Source organism: Mustela erminea, chromosome 10 (genome assembly GCF_009829155.1).
Source record: "Mustela erminea isolate mMusErm1 chromosome 10, mMusErm1.Pri, whole genome shotgun sequence".
NCBI lineage: Eukaryota > Metazoa > Chordata > Mammalia > Carnivora > Mustelidae > Mustela > Mustela erminea.
Window position 1 is genome coordinate 12,468,706 of NC_045623.1, and position 14,813 is coordinate 12,483,518.

Here is a 14,813-nt window from a genome sequence, read left to right on the forward strand (position 1 = left end):
TAGGCCCCACTGGTGGTAAGAACAGACAAAATGTGGGCCCTCTCATTCCCAAGCCAGTTGCTATGGGAATTCATTTCCCCCATGTTCTCCCCTGCGTGCCAGTTTGTCTCTTGCCCTTCTGTGTGCCCATGGCAGCCACGATCAGTTTCTCTCCCAAGCTACCTCTCTACCTTCTTCAATGTGGCCTCTTCTCTACCTTTAGTTGTGGTTTGTTCTGTCAGTCTCCAGTTTGATTTCTGGAGTTTGATTTTCTTCATTTAAGATGATATGGTAATTATCTAGTTGTAGTCATGGGTGAGCCTAGGGTCCTCCTACACTACCACCATTTTCCCCTCCTCTCTTGCTGCTTTTAAGATTGATCTCTCTTTAATTTTTGACATTTTAATTATTTGTCTTGCCGTGGACCTCTTTGTGTTCAGTAGTTTGGGACACTCTATGCTTCCTGGAACTGGATGTGTTTCCTTCTCCAGGTTAGGGAAGTTTGCAGGTATTATTTTTTTAAGTTCTGCTCCTTTCTCTCTCTCCTTCTGGGACTCTTATAATGGAAGGGTCCTTTAAGAGCAAAGTTCTAGTTTCCTATAGCCCTCTGGCTTTCCCCTAGTTAAGCCCTGCTGATTTTCAAAGTCCCTAGAGTTTCAAAGAAAGAGTTATGGGGAGGGGGGGTGGAGGGTGGTGTGTGTGGCTCATCTTCCCTGAACAAATCCCCAGGGCTGGGGCAGGAGTGCCCGATGTGGGGTTTGAACCCTTCCCTCCCCAAGGAAAACATCTGTACATGTACTGTCCCTCCCACCTGCCAAGCATTTGGCTCTTTACTTGCCCCTCCTGCCCTTCTCAATGTGGCTTTTTCTCTGTATCTTCAGCAGCGGAAGAGATTTTTTTGCTAGTCGTCAGGTCATTCTCCAAGTGAGTTGCGCTATATGTAGTTGCAGCCTTGGTGTGTACGTGGAAGGGATGATCTTCCTACTCTGCAGGTTCCCCTCTCTTATTTTTTGCCTAGTTGTTTCTTTTTTTTTTTTTTTTTTTTTTTAAGATTTCATTTATTTACTTGACAGAGAGAGATCACAAGTAGGCAGAGAGAGAGGCAGGCAGAGAGAGAGGAGGAAGCAGGCTCCCTGCCGAGCAGAGAGAGCCCGATGTGGGACTCGATCCCAGGACCCTGAGATCATGACCCGAGCTGAAGGCAGCGGCTTAACCCACTGAGCCACCCAGGCGCCCCGCCTAGTTGTTTCTAACTCCCCTCCTCTCCCCACCACTAGAATATGAGCCCCTTCGGGTGGGAATTTTTGTCTCCTCTTTAGGTCCCCAGAATGCAAAACAGTACCTGACCCCACCATAGGTCCTCAATATAAATAGAATGTATGTGTAGAATGAATGAGTACACCTCGAGGAATTTAACGTTCATGCAACTTTTTTTCTGTTAGGATGGAAGGGTTGTACTTCATGGTTCAGGAGAACCCTCAGTGCTTTCATTTCTCTCTGTATAATTTCTAGGAACTTGGGCTTTTATTTAATTTTTTAAGATTTTATTTATTTTAGAGATAGCATGTGCAAATAGGGGAAGGAGCAGAGGGAGAAGGACAAGCAGACTCCGTTCTGAGAGCAGAGCCTGATGCAGGGCCCAAACCCACAACCCTGAGATCACAGGTCGAAATCAAGAGTCGGATGCTCAACTGACTGAGCCACCCAGGTGCCCTGGAACTTGGGATTTTGTTTTGATCCCCAAAAAGAGTGAGCTATAATATACTTCAGTAAGATTTAGCTGTTACCGAGAAACAAAACCAAGATGTAACAACAGGGCTAGATTAGACCATTTATACATTTAATTGGAATAGTAATAATTATTGAAGGTTAAGAGAAATACCTGTTCACTTAATAATTTGTATCAGGAAAAATTATCCCTTTTAAAATTGGTATATAGGTACAACCTGAAATTTCCTAAATACGTATAATATTATAAATATTATAGCTAATGTATAATATAAGCCAAATATTTTGTATAGTTGAATAACTAAACACTTGTCTAACTAGCATATGGTTTCCTGACTTTCAAAGACACATAGAAAAATTCTAAATACCAGAGTGGTATTGAGAATGGTACCACAGAGTATTTGCATTAATTATTCACTTTTGAAATGTTTTAGATTTACACACTCATAGTGGGCTAAGTGGGTCTGACTCCCAATATGGCATATGAGTTGGGATTATGGAGAAGTTCATCAAAGTTAATCTCATGTATACAGGTATTGACTAGTTTAATCATTTAAAGTAATCCTTTGCTTCTTGCAGTGATTGGTATCCATCTTGAATAAGGAAGTTTGAATTTCACAAATGTGCAATAATTCCATACCTTCCCTGCAGCATGCCTGAGCATATAAGCTGTAGTAAGGTATTACTCAAGGTAACAAATGATTGTTTATTAAGGACAAAATAAGCCTCTAGATTTGTGTATTTGCTAATAATAGTTCTGCTTGGCTTTACTGCAAACACTGTGAAACAGTGTTTCACTGTCTGAAACAGACAAATTCCCAAAGGATTCTCTGTCAAAATCATAGGTTTAGACTAAGTTAAAGCACTTGGCTATGTTTTCATATTTTTAGTGTAGATGAGAAAGATTCGGAGTTCTCTAGTGGCGAGAATCACGCTCTCCCCATGAGGTTGTCTTGCACAGCAACAATGAAGACTGATCCAAGTTAGTGGCTCTCTTAAACTAATTCAGTTAACTAAAGCAGAGATTACAGACTTCATGTAATAATTATGGCATGCTTTAAACAAGTTGTTGTATTGCTGATAAACCTTGAGAGCATGACCAGTAAAGAGCTGCCTGAATAAAACAGCCTGTTATGTTTAACACACGCATATAGTTCTTAGGCATTGGAGCATGACACAATGATGTAAAAAGTTGCTCTGATATAGTCTTCATTCTAGAGCGAAACGTCACATTTTGTGCAAAAGTCTGTTTTTATACCATTTACCAGTGTTCTGCAGGAGCAACCTATGGACTGAGCTTCAGCTTAAACACATCTTTGTAGAGGTCGTTAGACTGTTACACAGTTTAAATAATTTGAAGTTTCCTTGCTTTTCTAAACCACACTCTTTGAATGTCGGACATACTATGAAATTCTTCATTTGTGCATGTGTTTAAAAGCATCTGGCTTTTCCTACGTGGGAATATCTATTTAAAAGGAAAACCCAAGATATTGTCATGTAGAAATAAAAAGCCAAATGCTTTTGCGTCTGAGACTTCTACTTGGTTTATACACAGTTTGATGTAACTAGGATCTCAGTGTCCACTGGTAGCAAGACAATGCACTAGCGTCCCAGAACTCCATGAGAAGACAGGTCCACCCAAACTATTTTGGTGCCACTTCCTACAGCCTTTGCCATGGCATGCAGCTCCACTGTGGGGCTCGGGTTTCACTTTTAGTGTGAGTTCATGCAATGGTAGGACTTTATGTTTACCTGCAAGAGTAAAATAACCATGGGCGTAAAATAGGTTTTGGGCATCAATCACACCAAAAATTAAATGAAACCCAAGTCAAAACACTTCATTCTGAAAGTAAGTGAAAGCTATAGTAAATGAAATTACTTACTGCTGAAATGCCACAGTCTGATGAAAAATTTTCGTGACCTTACTGGACTTACACTACTCTATCCATTAGCAAGGTCTACTTGCTGAACTTCCCATAGGACAAGTCCTTTTCTCTCTGACAGGGTAGGGAAAGATTTTGGAGGGGTAGCGAATTATTTATGCAAAGCTATTTTCTTTACAATGAACAGGCATAATGATAATTTCAAGGTTTACATACAGATAAAAGGAAAATTCATCATACTGAGTCTTCCTGATTGTAGGATTTTGAAAATTCCTCACTTGGAGGAACAAAATCTATTTGAGGACACAGACTGTGATAGGAATTAGCCCTGTAAAGGGAAAGCAACATTAAATAAGCCTGACAGACAAAGAAATGCAGGCCATAAACAGATTTTTGTTTTTGTTTTTGTTTTTTTAATATCTATATAAAAAATAACGAGCAATTTACAGATCTCTTTCTCTAATCAGAGCCTCAGGTGTATATATAAAGGTACTGTACAATATATAAACATTTACAACCAGTACATCCATATTTTGCTTAGCATTCCAAGGCCACATTGCTAAGTCGGTATATAATCAGTACAGTAATGGGTTACTTAGAAAGAAAAGAGCCACATCAGACTGACAACATATGACATCAAAGTTATGTCACAGTTAACAATAAAAATAGGATTTTTATCACTAATTGTGGACTATAGGGAAAATAAATCATTTCTGTGGTGCTAAATTCTTAGCATGGATCAAGTCTCCTAATTTTTCTCTATTCAAGTAGTTACAAGAGGCGGGTAAATACAGTCCTGGATGAAAGGGGATCTCAGAAATCTCGCTCTGGGAAGGCATGTTTCAGCTACAAGGGCAGCTTCAGTTGGTACATTAAAGACTTTCACAGTCGGACTCTGAGAGGACAGGGCCTGGACGTACCGTGTTTCACAAGAACAAGATGAACCCGGGTGACGGAACAGGTGTGTTCGAATACTCCATAAAATGGTTGTGTTCTGAGATCGCTCCTTTATTCATTGCTGCTTCCGAATGGTGCTTCTGGGGCCTGAAAACCCTCGATCTCTTTTATGGAGCTAAAAATGGTCTCTACCTCCCAACAAACATCTTTACTTAGACTTTTAAAAAGAATTCTGAAAATGTACAAGCTAAGCAGATGTCTAGTCTCCCTTTCTTGTTTTTTAAATAAGTTACTGTAGCTAGAAATTAAAACGAAATCAGATCTAGCAAGGGCTGTCTACTGCCACGTCTGTCCTCTTGCTGAGCAGGTCTGAACGCAGGTTCCGCTTCGAAACACCTGAGCTTGCACAGCTGCTGCCAGAGGCCTGGTCCTGTATCTGTGAAACTGCCTGGTGCTTGAGGCCCTCACAATCTGTACCATGTTTTGACTCTTCACATACGCACTATGTAGTAACGACTAACGAATGAGTAGTAGGAGGTCCAACCCAAATATCCAGAAATAGAAACCTGGCAGTTTTTCTCTGAACAGCAGTAAGCAGTATTTCCACATGCTTCTTTCTGGTTTCGTAACGAAATAAACTGAAGGAAAAGGGTGACCTGAGATGCTATGACCACATCAGGGTTGGATAATACAGCAGGAGGGGAACTCTTCATTGCCTAAAGCACTAGCTCATTTTAAACATCTGACTGTAAGTAATATCTTTCAGTTACTTGAAATACCTGATCCAGCCGAATTAAAAACATGAAGAGAGTGTCGCTTTCTGACTCCATTTTGTTTTTCTTTTCAGTAGTGATGTTCTGGAGTTTCATTTTTAAGCTGGGCCTGGGCCATCACCAGTAGCTGGTAGAAAAGGCAACTGCCATGTTTAATGATGAGTTAACAGTTCCTTCTTCTGCAAGGACTCAAATGTGTCCCTCTGTAAACATGCAGCATGCTATTGAGAATATCAACTTCCAAGCCAAACCTAGTTTTTTCATTCCTGTGGAAATAGCTGAGTGAGACAGATAAAAGAGACATGAAACAGTAGATAACTTGGCACAGGTATCAAGTGAGTTGTGACCGCACCGTGCATATCTGCACGTGTGGGTGGGGACACCCACGGAGGCGGGCTGGGCCGCCCAGGAGCAGGCACGTCAGCTGCACGCGGAAGGGCGGCTGCCCCGGGACAGTTGGCTCACAGCGGTCCTGAGGCCCTTCATGCAGCCTGGCTAAAAGGATGCTCAAATTAAAATGCGTGTGCTTCAGAATTTCTGAAAAAAATGACCTTTTGGGGTTTTGTTTTGGAAAAATGCCATTTTTCAGTAAGAAGAGATTACAACTTGTTTTTCTTTGTTTTATACCAAAGGTCACAGCCGTTTCTCAGCCACACCGGTAGTGCCTGCGGCTTTGTGTGCACTTGGAACCTTCCAGGGCCCCGGAGTTATGGGTGTTTTCTTAACGGGAGAAGCGCTCTCAGGTTGGAACCCTCCGCTCTCTCTGGTTTTGTCGGCCACCTCTTGTTCTTTTCCTCGGGGAGCTGGGGTTTTGTTTAAAACCATCCTTTCTTCAGGATCCTGCTTCAGCTTCTTGTCTGATATTCTGGCATTTTCTCCTGGCTTCTCTTTGCTGGAGCTTGTCTCTCCTAAGGTTGCCTTCTTTCCTTTCTCCCGGTCAGATAGTACTCTACCAGCGGCAGTACTAGTCTTTTTGGATGGGAGAGACTTTTCCTCCATTCTCTTGCTTTTTTTCTCTGGAGACCGTGTTCTGTTTTTTCCAGACTGGCTCTGCTTTGGGTCTTTCCAGACAACACCTGATTCTTCTCTGCCCTCGGAGATCTGCTCGGCCCCGTCCCTCGCACGGCCCCCTCCTCTCTGACTCTCAGACTCTGATAATCTGGCTTCGGTGTTCACTCGGCCTTTGTTTCCTTCAGGCTTTTGCGGCTTTTTTGGGCTGGAAGACCGTCCTCTGCTTCTTCCACAGTGATCCTGTCCAGAACCTGCCCTGATGTCCATTTGCCCCCCTTTCCTGTCCCCTTTCCTGGGGCTGAGTGATCGATCTCTGGGTCTTCTTTTGGGGTCAGCTAGTAGAGGACTGGGAAGCCTGTCCGAATGTTGTTCTGCGTGTCGGCCGGCGGGCTTTCTGGGACTAGCAGATCTGCCTCTTTGTGTAACACTGTTTTCTACTCTGAAGAGGTTTTTCTTGTCACTCTGCCCATGACTGCTGGGTGGATCCCCTTTATTCACATTTTTCTGGAGAAAAGAGTGCTGCTTTCTATCAGACAGATTTTCATTTAAAGTGCTTTTCTTTTCAGGCACACCATCCTTTAATTCCTCTGTCTTTTCATATATCTGAACTCTCATCAAAGATTCTTCAATTACTGGTGCGGGAAACTCCTCAAATACGGAAGCAGAATGGAAAGGTGGGGGAAATGGTGGCTGCTCGTCATAAATCACATTTGAAGACGAAGGAGTATTAACATCCCAATCACCTGCAAAGAGGGATTTGAGTGGGACATTATTACATTTTAGAATTATAAAGAGGAACTGTAAGTTTTGAACTCTGACAGCCCTTTGAATTGGACTAACTGCTCAAACAGTCTGAGTATATACGCTGAGCGCACCCGATAAAGGCGGGCCGTATACACAGACAAGCATGCAGACAGCTGCGCTTGTACACGAGGTGGTTGTACTCGTAGGCTGTTTAAATACACACAGAGTAACAGTCATTCTTCCAATAATTTATGTATTCATGATACGAAGAATTCATACATTGTATATGGTAAGTAGTAACGCCCAATAAAAAACTTAGAAGAAATAATAAAATCAAACCAAATTACTTGGTCCAGGAAGCTTTACTAATTTGGCTGTTATCAAAGGACAGAGCTATGCCAAAATCACTAGTAAAGGAGACCCAACTGTGGTAGCCAGAATGAGGTTTCTTGGGCATTTGTCAATAATTTTCTTGCATTAAGCTGTCAAATTTAATGTCAAAAGAGAACTGAAAAGTGCAGAAGATAGAAAGAGATGTATTTAATAGCATTTTTAATTAAACAGAAAAAAAAAGAAGGAAGTGATTTACAAGACATGCAAATTTACCAAGTCTTTTTAAGGAAAGACCAAGAAAAGCCCTGAAAGCCTTAATGTTGCTCAGGTTTCACGTAGGAGCACAGACCGGAAGGAGCCAAACCTGAAGAAGGAAGAGAAAAAGCCTAGGACTATGTAAAAAAAAAAAAAAAAATCACAGCGCAGTTAGCAAAGATGTCACGGGGAACGTATGGTTTACAAGCAGGTGGTGGAAGATCACACAGTCAAAGAATTATAGGCTGGAGGGGACTGTAGGAGGTCATGTCTAGACTTGTCCCTCAATAGCTCTGGGGGCTGGGGGGAGGAAACTGGAAGGGACACGTCCCAGTGGTGTGGTACTCTACTCCTAGGCTAGTGCACTCGATTCAACAATGAGCTGCAAATCCTGTGATACTTCAGAACCATACAGTGAAACCCGGGAAACTGAGGCTCAGCACTGGAGTCCATACGTGGTCCCACATCTGACTCCCTGACCCCAGGTGGGCCATAGTAACGTGTTTTCGGCAAGTGACCAGAAAAGCCTAAAGTTCTTAGCATTTGAAGAGCTTTCAAATGTATCACTTGCTGCCCATATCCTTGTTTTTTTACAGGCACATTTCTCTACAAAAGCAACTATATGTTTCCTGTGGAAACTGCTTCACAAATTCCATCCCAACAAAACAATCAGGCCCGAAGGCACTGATTCTGCAGTATTACAATAACTCTGCTGTGTAACTAGTTTCAGATGGCTCTGCTGTTTACCTCTGAACTAGCCAGTAAACCCCCTCTCCCCTTCCACCAGAGCTTCCTTTCCTGCTGTTGCCCCCTCTCTAACACCCCGGCCACCTCCGGCTCCAGGTGAGCTACGTGACTTACCGTGGTCAGGTATCAAGCCAGTTCCTGGCCTCAAAAGCAGAAGAACTTTATTTCCACCGGCCTGAATGAGCTCAATTGCTCGAGTATGTGTGATGCCTTGCGTAGGCTCTCCATTGATTTCGACAATCTGGTCACCCACCTAGAGAGCGAACATTCACAGGAACATGAAACTATGCATCCCTCCTCTCTGCTGCTCTGGAGCCACCCAAGCTTGCTAATTGTCAGACGTGTAACTTGTACACAGTGCTAAAGTGCTAAGGCCAATGATGTGTGGACAGAGGATAGCCACTGGAAGAGACAGTGGTCAGCTTTCTTTACTCTAGAAATCCTGCAGGAGAAAGTTTTATATGACTAGTAAATGGGGTCCAGGCCCCTTGAATTCATGAATCAGATTCTAAGTTTTCCACCAAAGGATAAGTAAGGGCCACCAGAGGTAACTTCACTATGATCTCCAGGATACTGTGGATCACAGCGCCTGTCATAGGCCTGCCACAGGCCTGTCACTGAATGATCCACCCGTGAAGGGTACTTTCCAACTTGACCCGAATCTTGCATTTGTTTTCTAAAATCTGGGCTCCTCATCTTTGAAGGCTTTCCGGGCCTGCGGGGAGAACTGCCCGCTCCTTTGTGTTGCCCATGCACCCTGTACATGTACGAGGCATTCGGTAACTGGGATATTCAGAGATGGAAACTCTGACGAACTATAGCCTGGAGCACATATTGATATGAATACTTATTTAAAACCAGTAACTGGTTTACACTCATGACTTAAACGTAAAATAATTTCCCTATGAAACAGAAAACTGGGGATCAGAGAAAGATGTTAGTATCACTGCTGTATACTAGAAATGATGTTTAGTTATTAAAAAAAGGGATAATATAGGTGAGTCAAGTATAACTTTTGGCAAAGGACCTGATTAATGATAACAATGGTAGTGATTTAAAAATATGTCTCAAGGTGACAAGCATGCAAAGGGTACTGGCTTCAAAAGAGGAAAAACTGAACAGTGGAAAACTACTGAAATTTCAAGAAGCTCAAATATTTATAAGAGCTTACTAAAATGATCCAGAAATAACACAACAGAAGATGACCCAATAATTATATAACAGAGGCTGGGGGAAGTCTGAATCCACAGACCGTGCAAAGCACAGGGGCCAGGAAGCTGGGCTTTGGCGTCTGTGGTTCGCTCCTGGGTCTACCTCCTATTGGTTGGGTGGGCTCGGTTTCCTCCCTGTTAAATGGGGACAATATCAGCACCCACCTTGGGGCACACGGGAGGATTTAATGAGATAAAACCTGATTACCTGATAAAACAGAGACAAATGTTACTTTTCAAGTTCTCTATTTCCCCATCTTGCCAAAAAAGACTTCAAGTGCATTAGGAGAAGATTCACCTGAGGCTGTACCCCACTCTCTACACTGCAAAAAATGTCAACTATGAGAAAGAAGAGAGAGTGTTTTGCTGCATGTTTATGGGAGGAGAAATGGAGAATATCAAGTAAGATAGATGGATTTAACATAGTAGAAAAAAGATCTTTAAACAAAATAAACAGGATGGAAAAAGTAATATATGTATAATTAATAAACAAGCTTGTATCTAGAATATATGTGAGACAAAAGTCAATACTCAGATTTCCCTAATGAGTGACTGAAGAAAAATTATTTGCAGGAGGAAATACACATGATAAGTTAGTACTGGGTATAAAATACTTCTGATAATGAGAAAAATGAAAATTAAGGCAGACAGTACTGAGAACATGGTTTGGGTATGTCTTGTGAAACATACTAAGGTTGTCATTGATTGCAGTCACATTAAATTCACTGTCCTAAGCTGACTAGTTCTTTCTCTTAGTACAACAAATGAATTGCAATAAAGCTTGTAATTGAACAGATCTGCCACCAGGTGTCATTTTTGTTTAACTTTAACAGGACACTAGAGCCCTCATGGCTTTAAAATTTCTGGTAGAAAGGCCCTCAGTGAGGGGGAAACTTCTCTACTGGACTGTACAGGCTGGAGATTTAAAAACAAACAAACAAACAAACAAAAAAAGGCACCTCTGAGATAGAAATGTGAACATTCTTTGAAAATTCTGTTACTTTAAAAATTTTTGAATGTGTCAAAAATAAAATGAATACATGTTTTGATAAATAGAACCAATAATGAATGATTCAGGTTCAGGTTTGTATTATTGAAAAATAAAATTATGGGGGACAGAGGAAAGGAGAGAGAAATCAAAGGGAGGGAAAAGGAGAACAGAAAAACCAAAGGAAGAAACGAAGTGGAAGAGGGACTAGAGAAAAACTGTTCCTTAAAAAAGTTACTATATTAACAAGTCACCCAAAATGTACATCTTGTATTAAAATTACAAAATAATATTTCTAGCACACTGCTTACATGATCTCAGAAGGCCTTGAGAACCGATATGCTTCCCCTAAACAGTCCAATCCAGACACATGCCAGCCAGGGAAGCTGTGTGGGAAGCACACAGACTAGGCTTACGGAACCAAAGCCCTGGGTCCCACTGTGGCCATCACAGGCCCAGTGACCCCAGAGAGGGCCCTAGAATTCCTGAGCCTCAGTTTTACATCGGTAAGTAGGGATAATGCCGCCTCCCTTTAGAGGGTTTTTGTGAAACTAAAACTAAGTGAAAACACGTGTTGCCTGGAAGATGCCAGACTCCACATTTTCTACATCTGATTCTGTCCTACAGTGAAGATCTAACTAAATCTGATGCTATCCCCTAATACAAGCTTTTCCCACTCAGCTGATCTCATTCTCTTCTCCCAGAACACCTTTTTCACTCCTCTCCAGATCTTAACCAGATTTATGGATGGCTTAGGACTCACTAGATGTAGAGATGCCCTTGCCTCTCAACACCTTTCCATCTGTATTACAGGTTAACCTTTCCTTATCCTACTGAACTACACTATTACACTGTCTGCCACTTGCTTTATCTATTCCAAGACCTGTCTATGCAGTAATAAGTTCTGGCAGCTAATCTTGAAAAAAGCCAATTCTCTCATTTTAAGGATTTTTCATCCATTCTACTCTTTCAACAAATATCTACAGAGCATCTACTATAACCATTCAAGGCACTGTATCGGGGCTGAAGACATTGACATGATAGGTATAGATATCAAAGACAGAATACAGAAACAAAGACAAGGCCAGGGAGTTGGGAGATAGGGGATTGGGGGGAGGTGAAAGGGAAGGGGGAGGTGGGGCGCGGCAGGAAGGGAGTTCAGGCAGCTCCATAGCGTGAGTTTGCTGGAGATAAACTCTCCTCATTTGGCAAAGGCTCCCAGACTCAGTTGTCACTAGTAACAAAACTCCCATGATCCTTAGCAAGTCAGGATTTTGAGAGGTTGGTAGCCAGAAAAAGAATTCTCTGAAAAGCTTAATTTCTGAGTTTTAGAATAAACCCGGGCATAATCATAATAGTTTATTTCCTTTTGTTTTCAAATATCAGAGCTTTTGAAATTAGTTGGTTTAATCATGGAAGTCCAAAGCTCCCATTCATTTATAAAGAATGACATGTTTTAGAAACAAACTTTGTCTGCTTCAAGGCCTGTTTGCCTTTTATTTGTTTAGTGAGATTAGTGCATCATCTGAGGGTTATATTTGGAATCAACGTTTTAAAATTATATCCTAGTTTTTGGCTTGTTTTTTTTTTATGACACTCAATACAATGGGAGGGTTTTTTTTTTTTTTTTTTTTTTTTAAACCACAGGGCTTGAACTCATGACCCTGAGATCAAGACCTAAGCTGAGATCAAGAGTCAGATGCTTAACCAACTGAGCCACCCAGGCAGCCGTACAATGGGAGATTAAAAAAAAAAAAAAAAACCAAACCCAACAGATTTAAAGTATACCTAAATAGATTTTTTTTTTTTTTAAAAGGGGAGGGGAAGGAAAAGGACCGCTCTCTCTACTGAAATCTTACCCACTTTCCAATGCCACCCATTCTACAAAATCTCCACTCATCCTTACCTCCTTTGAACTTGTGCATAAGTCTGGTCATTTTGAAAAAGGGTGGTGTCTTATTTGTTTTAGGGACACCCCTTCTCCCAGCTCATTCAGTCCTCATTCATAAAAGCTTTGGGTAAAGCAAACACTCAACACATGTTTCCCAAATGAGTAATGGGAGTAGGGCAGTGATGTGGAAAATTCAAGACTGCAATCACCTGGAAGACTTTTCCAAATATTATTAGAATATACCATCTGATTTTTAAACAAAAATTATCTTCCCTGCTGCCGACTGCTGGGAGAGGGAGAAATCCAAAGTTCTCTTGAGCAGTACAGGGAAGGCTGTCTAGAATTTAAAATTTCCACCATAATTATTTTTTTAAAATCGAGGCCAGCACATGTCCCTATATATCACTCCTCTTGAAGTAACCTTCAGAGAAGGGGGGGAAATACCTTCCTGCAGAAACAGACAGTCTGAGCTGCAGGGCCCTGTACAAAGCTGCAGTGTTTCAGAGTTGAGAACACCTGGGATGAACCACTACCCAGGTGAATTCCAGTCTTTCAAATACTAGTAAAGGTTGGGAGGGTCATGCTTTTTGATCTCTGGCTACCTCTGTGGGTAGCTGAGAGGAAAAAAAAAAATCTTGGGCCCATTATTTCTGGGAAGAAGTTAAAGATTCTGTTTTATCCTGGCTTTTCTAAGACTTTTAATAAGATGAAAGTATATTTTATTTACTAATTCATTTGCCTTCAAACGTTGACAGTGTAAGCCAAAAGTAAGTTTCCTATGGCCTAAAGTCAAGATGTAAAAACAGCACCACTGCGGTAGCGCCCAGGATACCAGAGCGAGGACAGGAAATCACCAGGTATCCGAAAGTGAAACAAGGAGCAGCTGCTTTCGGGTTTAGGGACAGAAAACTTGGCTGCTTAGCTTTGGGAGGTTTCTGCATTCCCTTTGATCAACTATTTTCAGTCATTTTCAGTCTGGAGGAAGAACCAAAGGTTGGGAGAGGAAGCCAACTCACGTGAATCCTGCCGTCTTTGATGGCGGGGCCCTCTTCCGCAAGACGCAGGATGAACAGCCCCATGTTGTACTCCTTCCCCCCGCGAAGGCTGAACCCGAAGCCCCGGGGGCCTCTCTCCAGCTCCACTGGGTAACAACCAAGGCTCTGGGAAAGAAGTAGAAGAAAAGTAAGTTTTCGTGGGCTGTTCTATTGAGAGTTTGAAGAGACTACTTTTAGAGCTGGGAGATTATGACTTATACACTCAATATGCATCTCTATATCGTAAGAAAGGAATGTAAGCTTTGGTTGAATAGCTACTTTACAAATGCAGCCTAAATTAAGCTGAATATCACATGTTTTCTCCACTAGTGGGTCAACATACAAAAGAATGATCAGAGAATAGAATTTGGGGAAATGCTTCCTTTAAGGAGATCTTGACTAATTTTCCCTGGGGAGGGGTTTCGGCAAATTCCAACACCGCTGTTTCTAAGTACCCGACCCAGGGTGCACAGTTCTCCAATTCCAGGGTAAACTTGTTCACCCTTCACATCTTCTCGTGGAAGCTAATGGAATGCCAAATACCCAGCAAGTCTTTAAGAATTATCAACCTTGGGAACATGTGTCCGAAATGATTTGTAGTAAGAAGTCACCAGTGTCAGTAATGTAGCCAATGAAAATAACAGTCCACCTCTGGGCTGGGGGCTGCGGTATCCGTTTACCTGATTGGGCCGGGTGCCGACAACCGAAATCATCGCCGTGTCAGGCTGTGCAAGGTGCTTGTGGTCAGACCATGAATGTCTGTAAGAAGTGGACACATCCTTCCCAATTTCACCTTCTAGAGCACTTCTACAAGAGAGAAATCCAGTCACTCTCTGAACAGAGAAAATGAAAACAGTCTGAAAGTAAAGGCAGACTAATTTCTTTAGTCCGAAGCTGGCCATTCTCCTGACGAACCGCCATGAAGGCAGACTGTTTCTAGTACCAGAGGTGCTGGGCAATCTGGCCGTTAACTCCAGCATCGAGTCCGTCAGCACCTCCCATTGTTTTGGTTTGGTTTTTGCTTTAAGGGCATCTCGGTGTAGTTTACAGCAAGGAAGACTGCACTCAACTAACTGACCCAGAGGGAGATGAGCTGACCTCGTCGGTGAGAAACAGCTCTCTGGCAGTGCCAGTGCCCGTGAAGATGCCGAATTTCTGGAAATCTAGTTTTTGTTACATGCTAGTATTTTCAACAGAGGAGGAAAGAAATAGGTACAAATATTGCTCTGGTCTGCTCAGGTAGTCCGAGAAGAGAGCAACGCATGTGGTTCTGCGGCTTTCCTACCAAAGTTACGAGGACCAAGAGTAGCAGAGCCAGACGCTGCTGTCACTTTTCTTT

The 14,813-nt window shown here is 42.1% G+C and overlaps 2 protein-coding genes across 12 annotated transcripts in view; one reads left to right on the forward strand and one right to left on the reverse strand.

Annotated features, from left to right (window-relative positions):
* PHTF1 (putative homeodomain transcription factor 1) overlaps window positions 1–7,231 on the forward strand; it is a 66,458-nt gene extending 59,227 nt beyond the window's left edge. For 5 of the 8 annotated variants that reach the window (XR_004289766.1, XR_004289761.1, XR_004289763.1 and 2 more), the window contains 3 exons: window positions 2,287–2,398; window positions 5,893–6,003; window positions 6,838–7,231. The gene's annotated coding sequence lies outside the window, so the exon portion shown is untranslated. The remainder of the gene's footprint in view (window positions 1–2,286; window positions 2,399–5,892; window positions 6,004–6,837) is intronic. The other 3 variants (XR_004289764.1, XR_004289765.1, XR_004289762.1) reach the window with 2 other exon arrangements.
* MAGI3 (membrane associated guanylate kinase, WW and PDZ domain containing 3) overlaps window positions 3,977–14,813 on the reverse strand; it is a 234,645-nt gene continuing 223,808 nt past the window's right edge. For 2 of the 4 annotated variants that reach the window (XM_032360936.1, XM_032360937.1), the window contains exons 18-22: window positions 14,155–14,281; window positions 13,457–13,600; window positions 8,465–8,603; window positions 6,067–7,014; window positions 3,977–6,024 (exon numbers count right to left, since the gene is read on the reverse strand). In XM_032360936.1, the coding sequence (XP_032216827.1) occupies window positions 5,894–6,024; window positions 6,067–7,014; window positions 8,465–8,603; window positions 13,457–13,600; window positions 14,155–14,281 (1,489 nt within the window). In that variant the 3' untranslated portion in view covers window positions 3,977–5,893. Of the gene's footprint in view, window positions 7,015–7,621; window positions 7,713–8,464; window positions 8,604–13,456; window positions 13,601–14,154; window positions 14,282–14,813 lie in introns of all 4 variants that reach the window. The other 2 variants (XM_032360938.1, XM_032360935.1) reach the window with 2 other exon arrangements.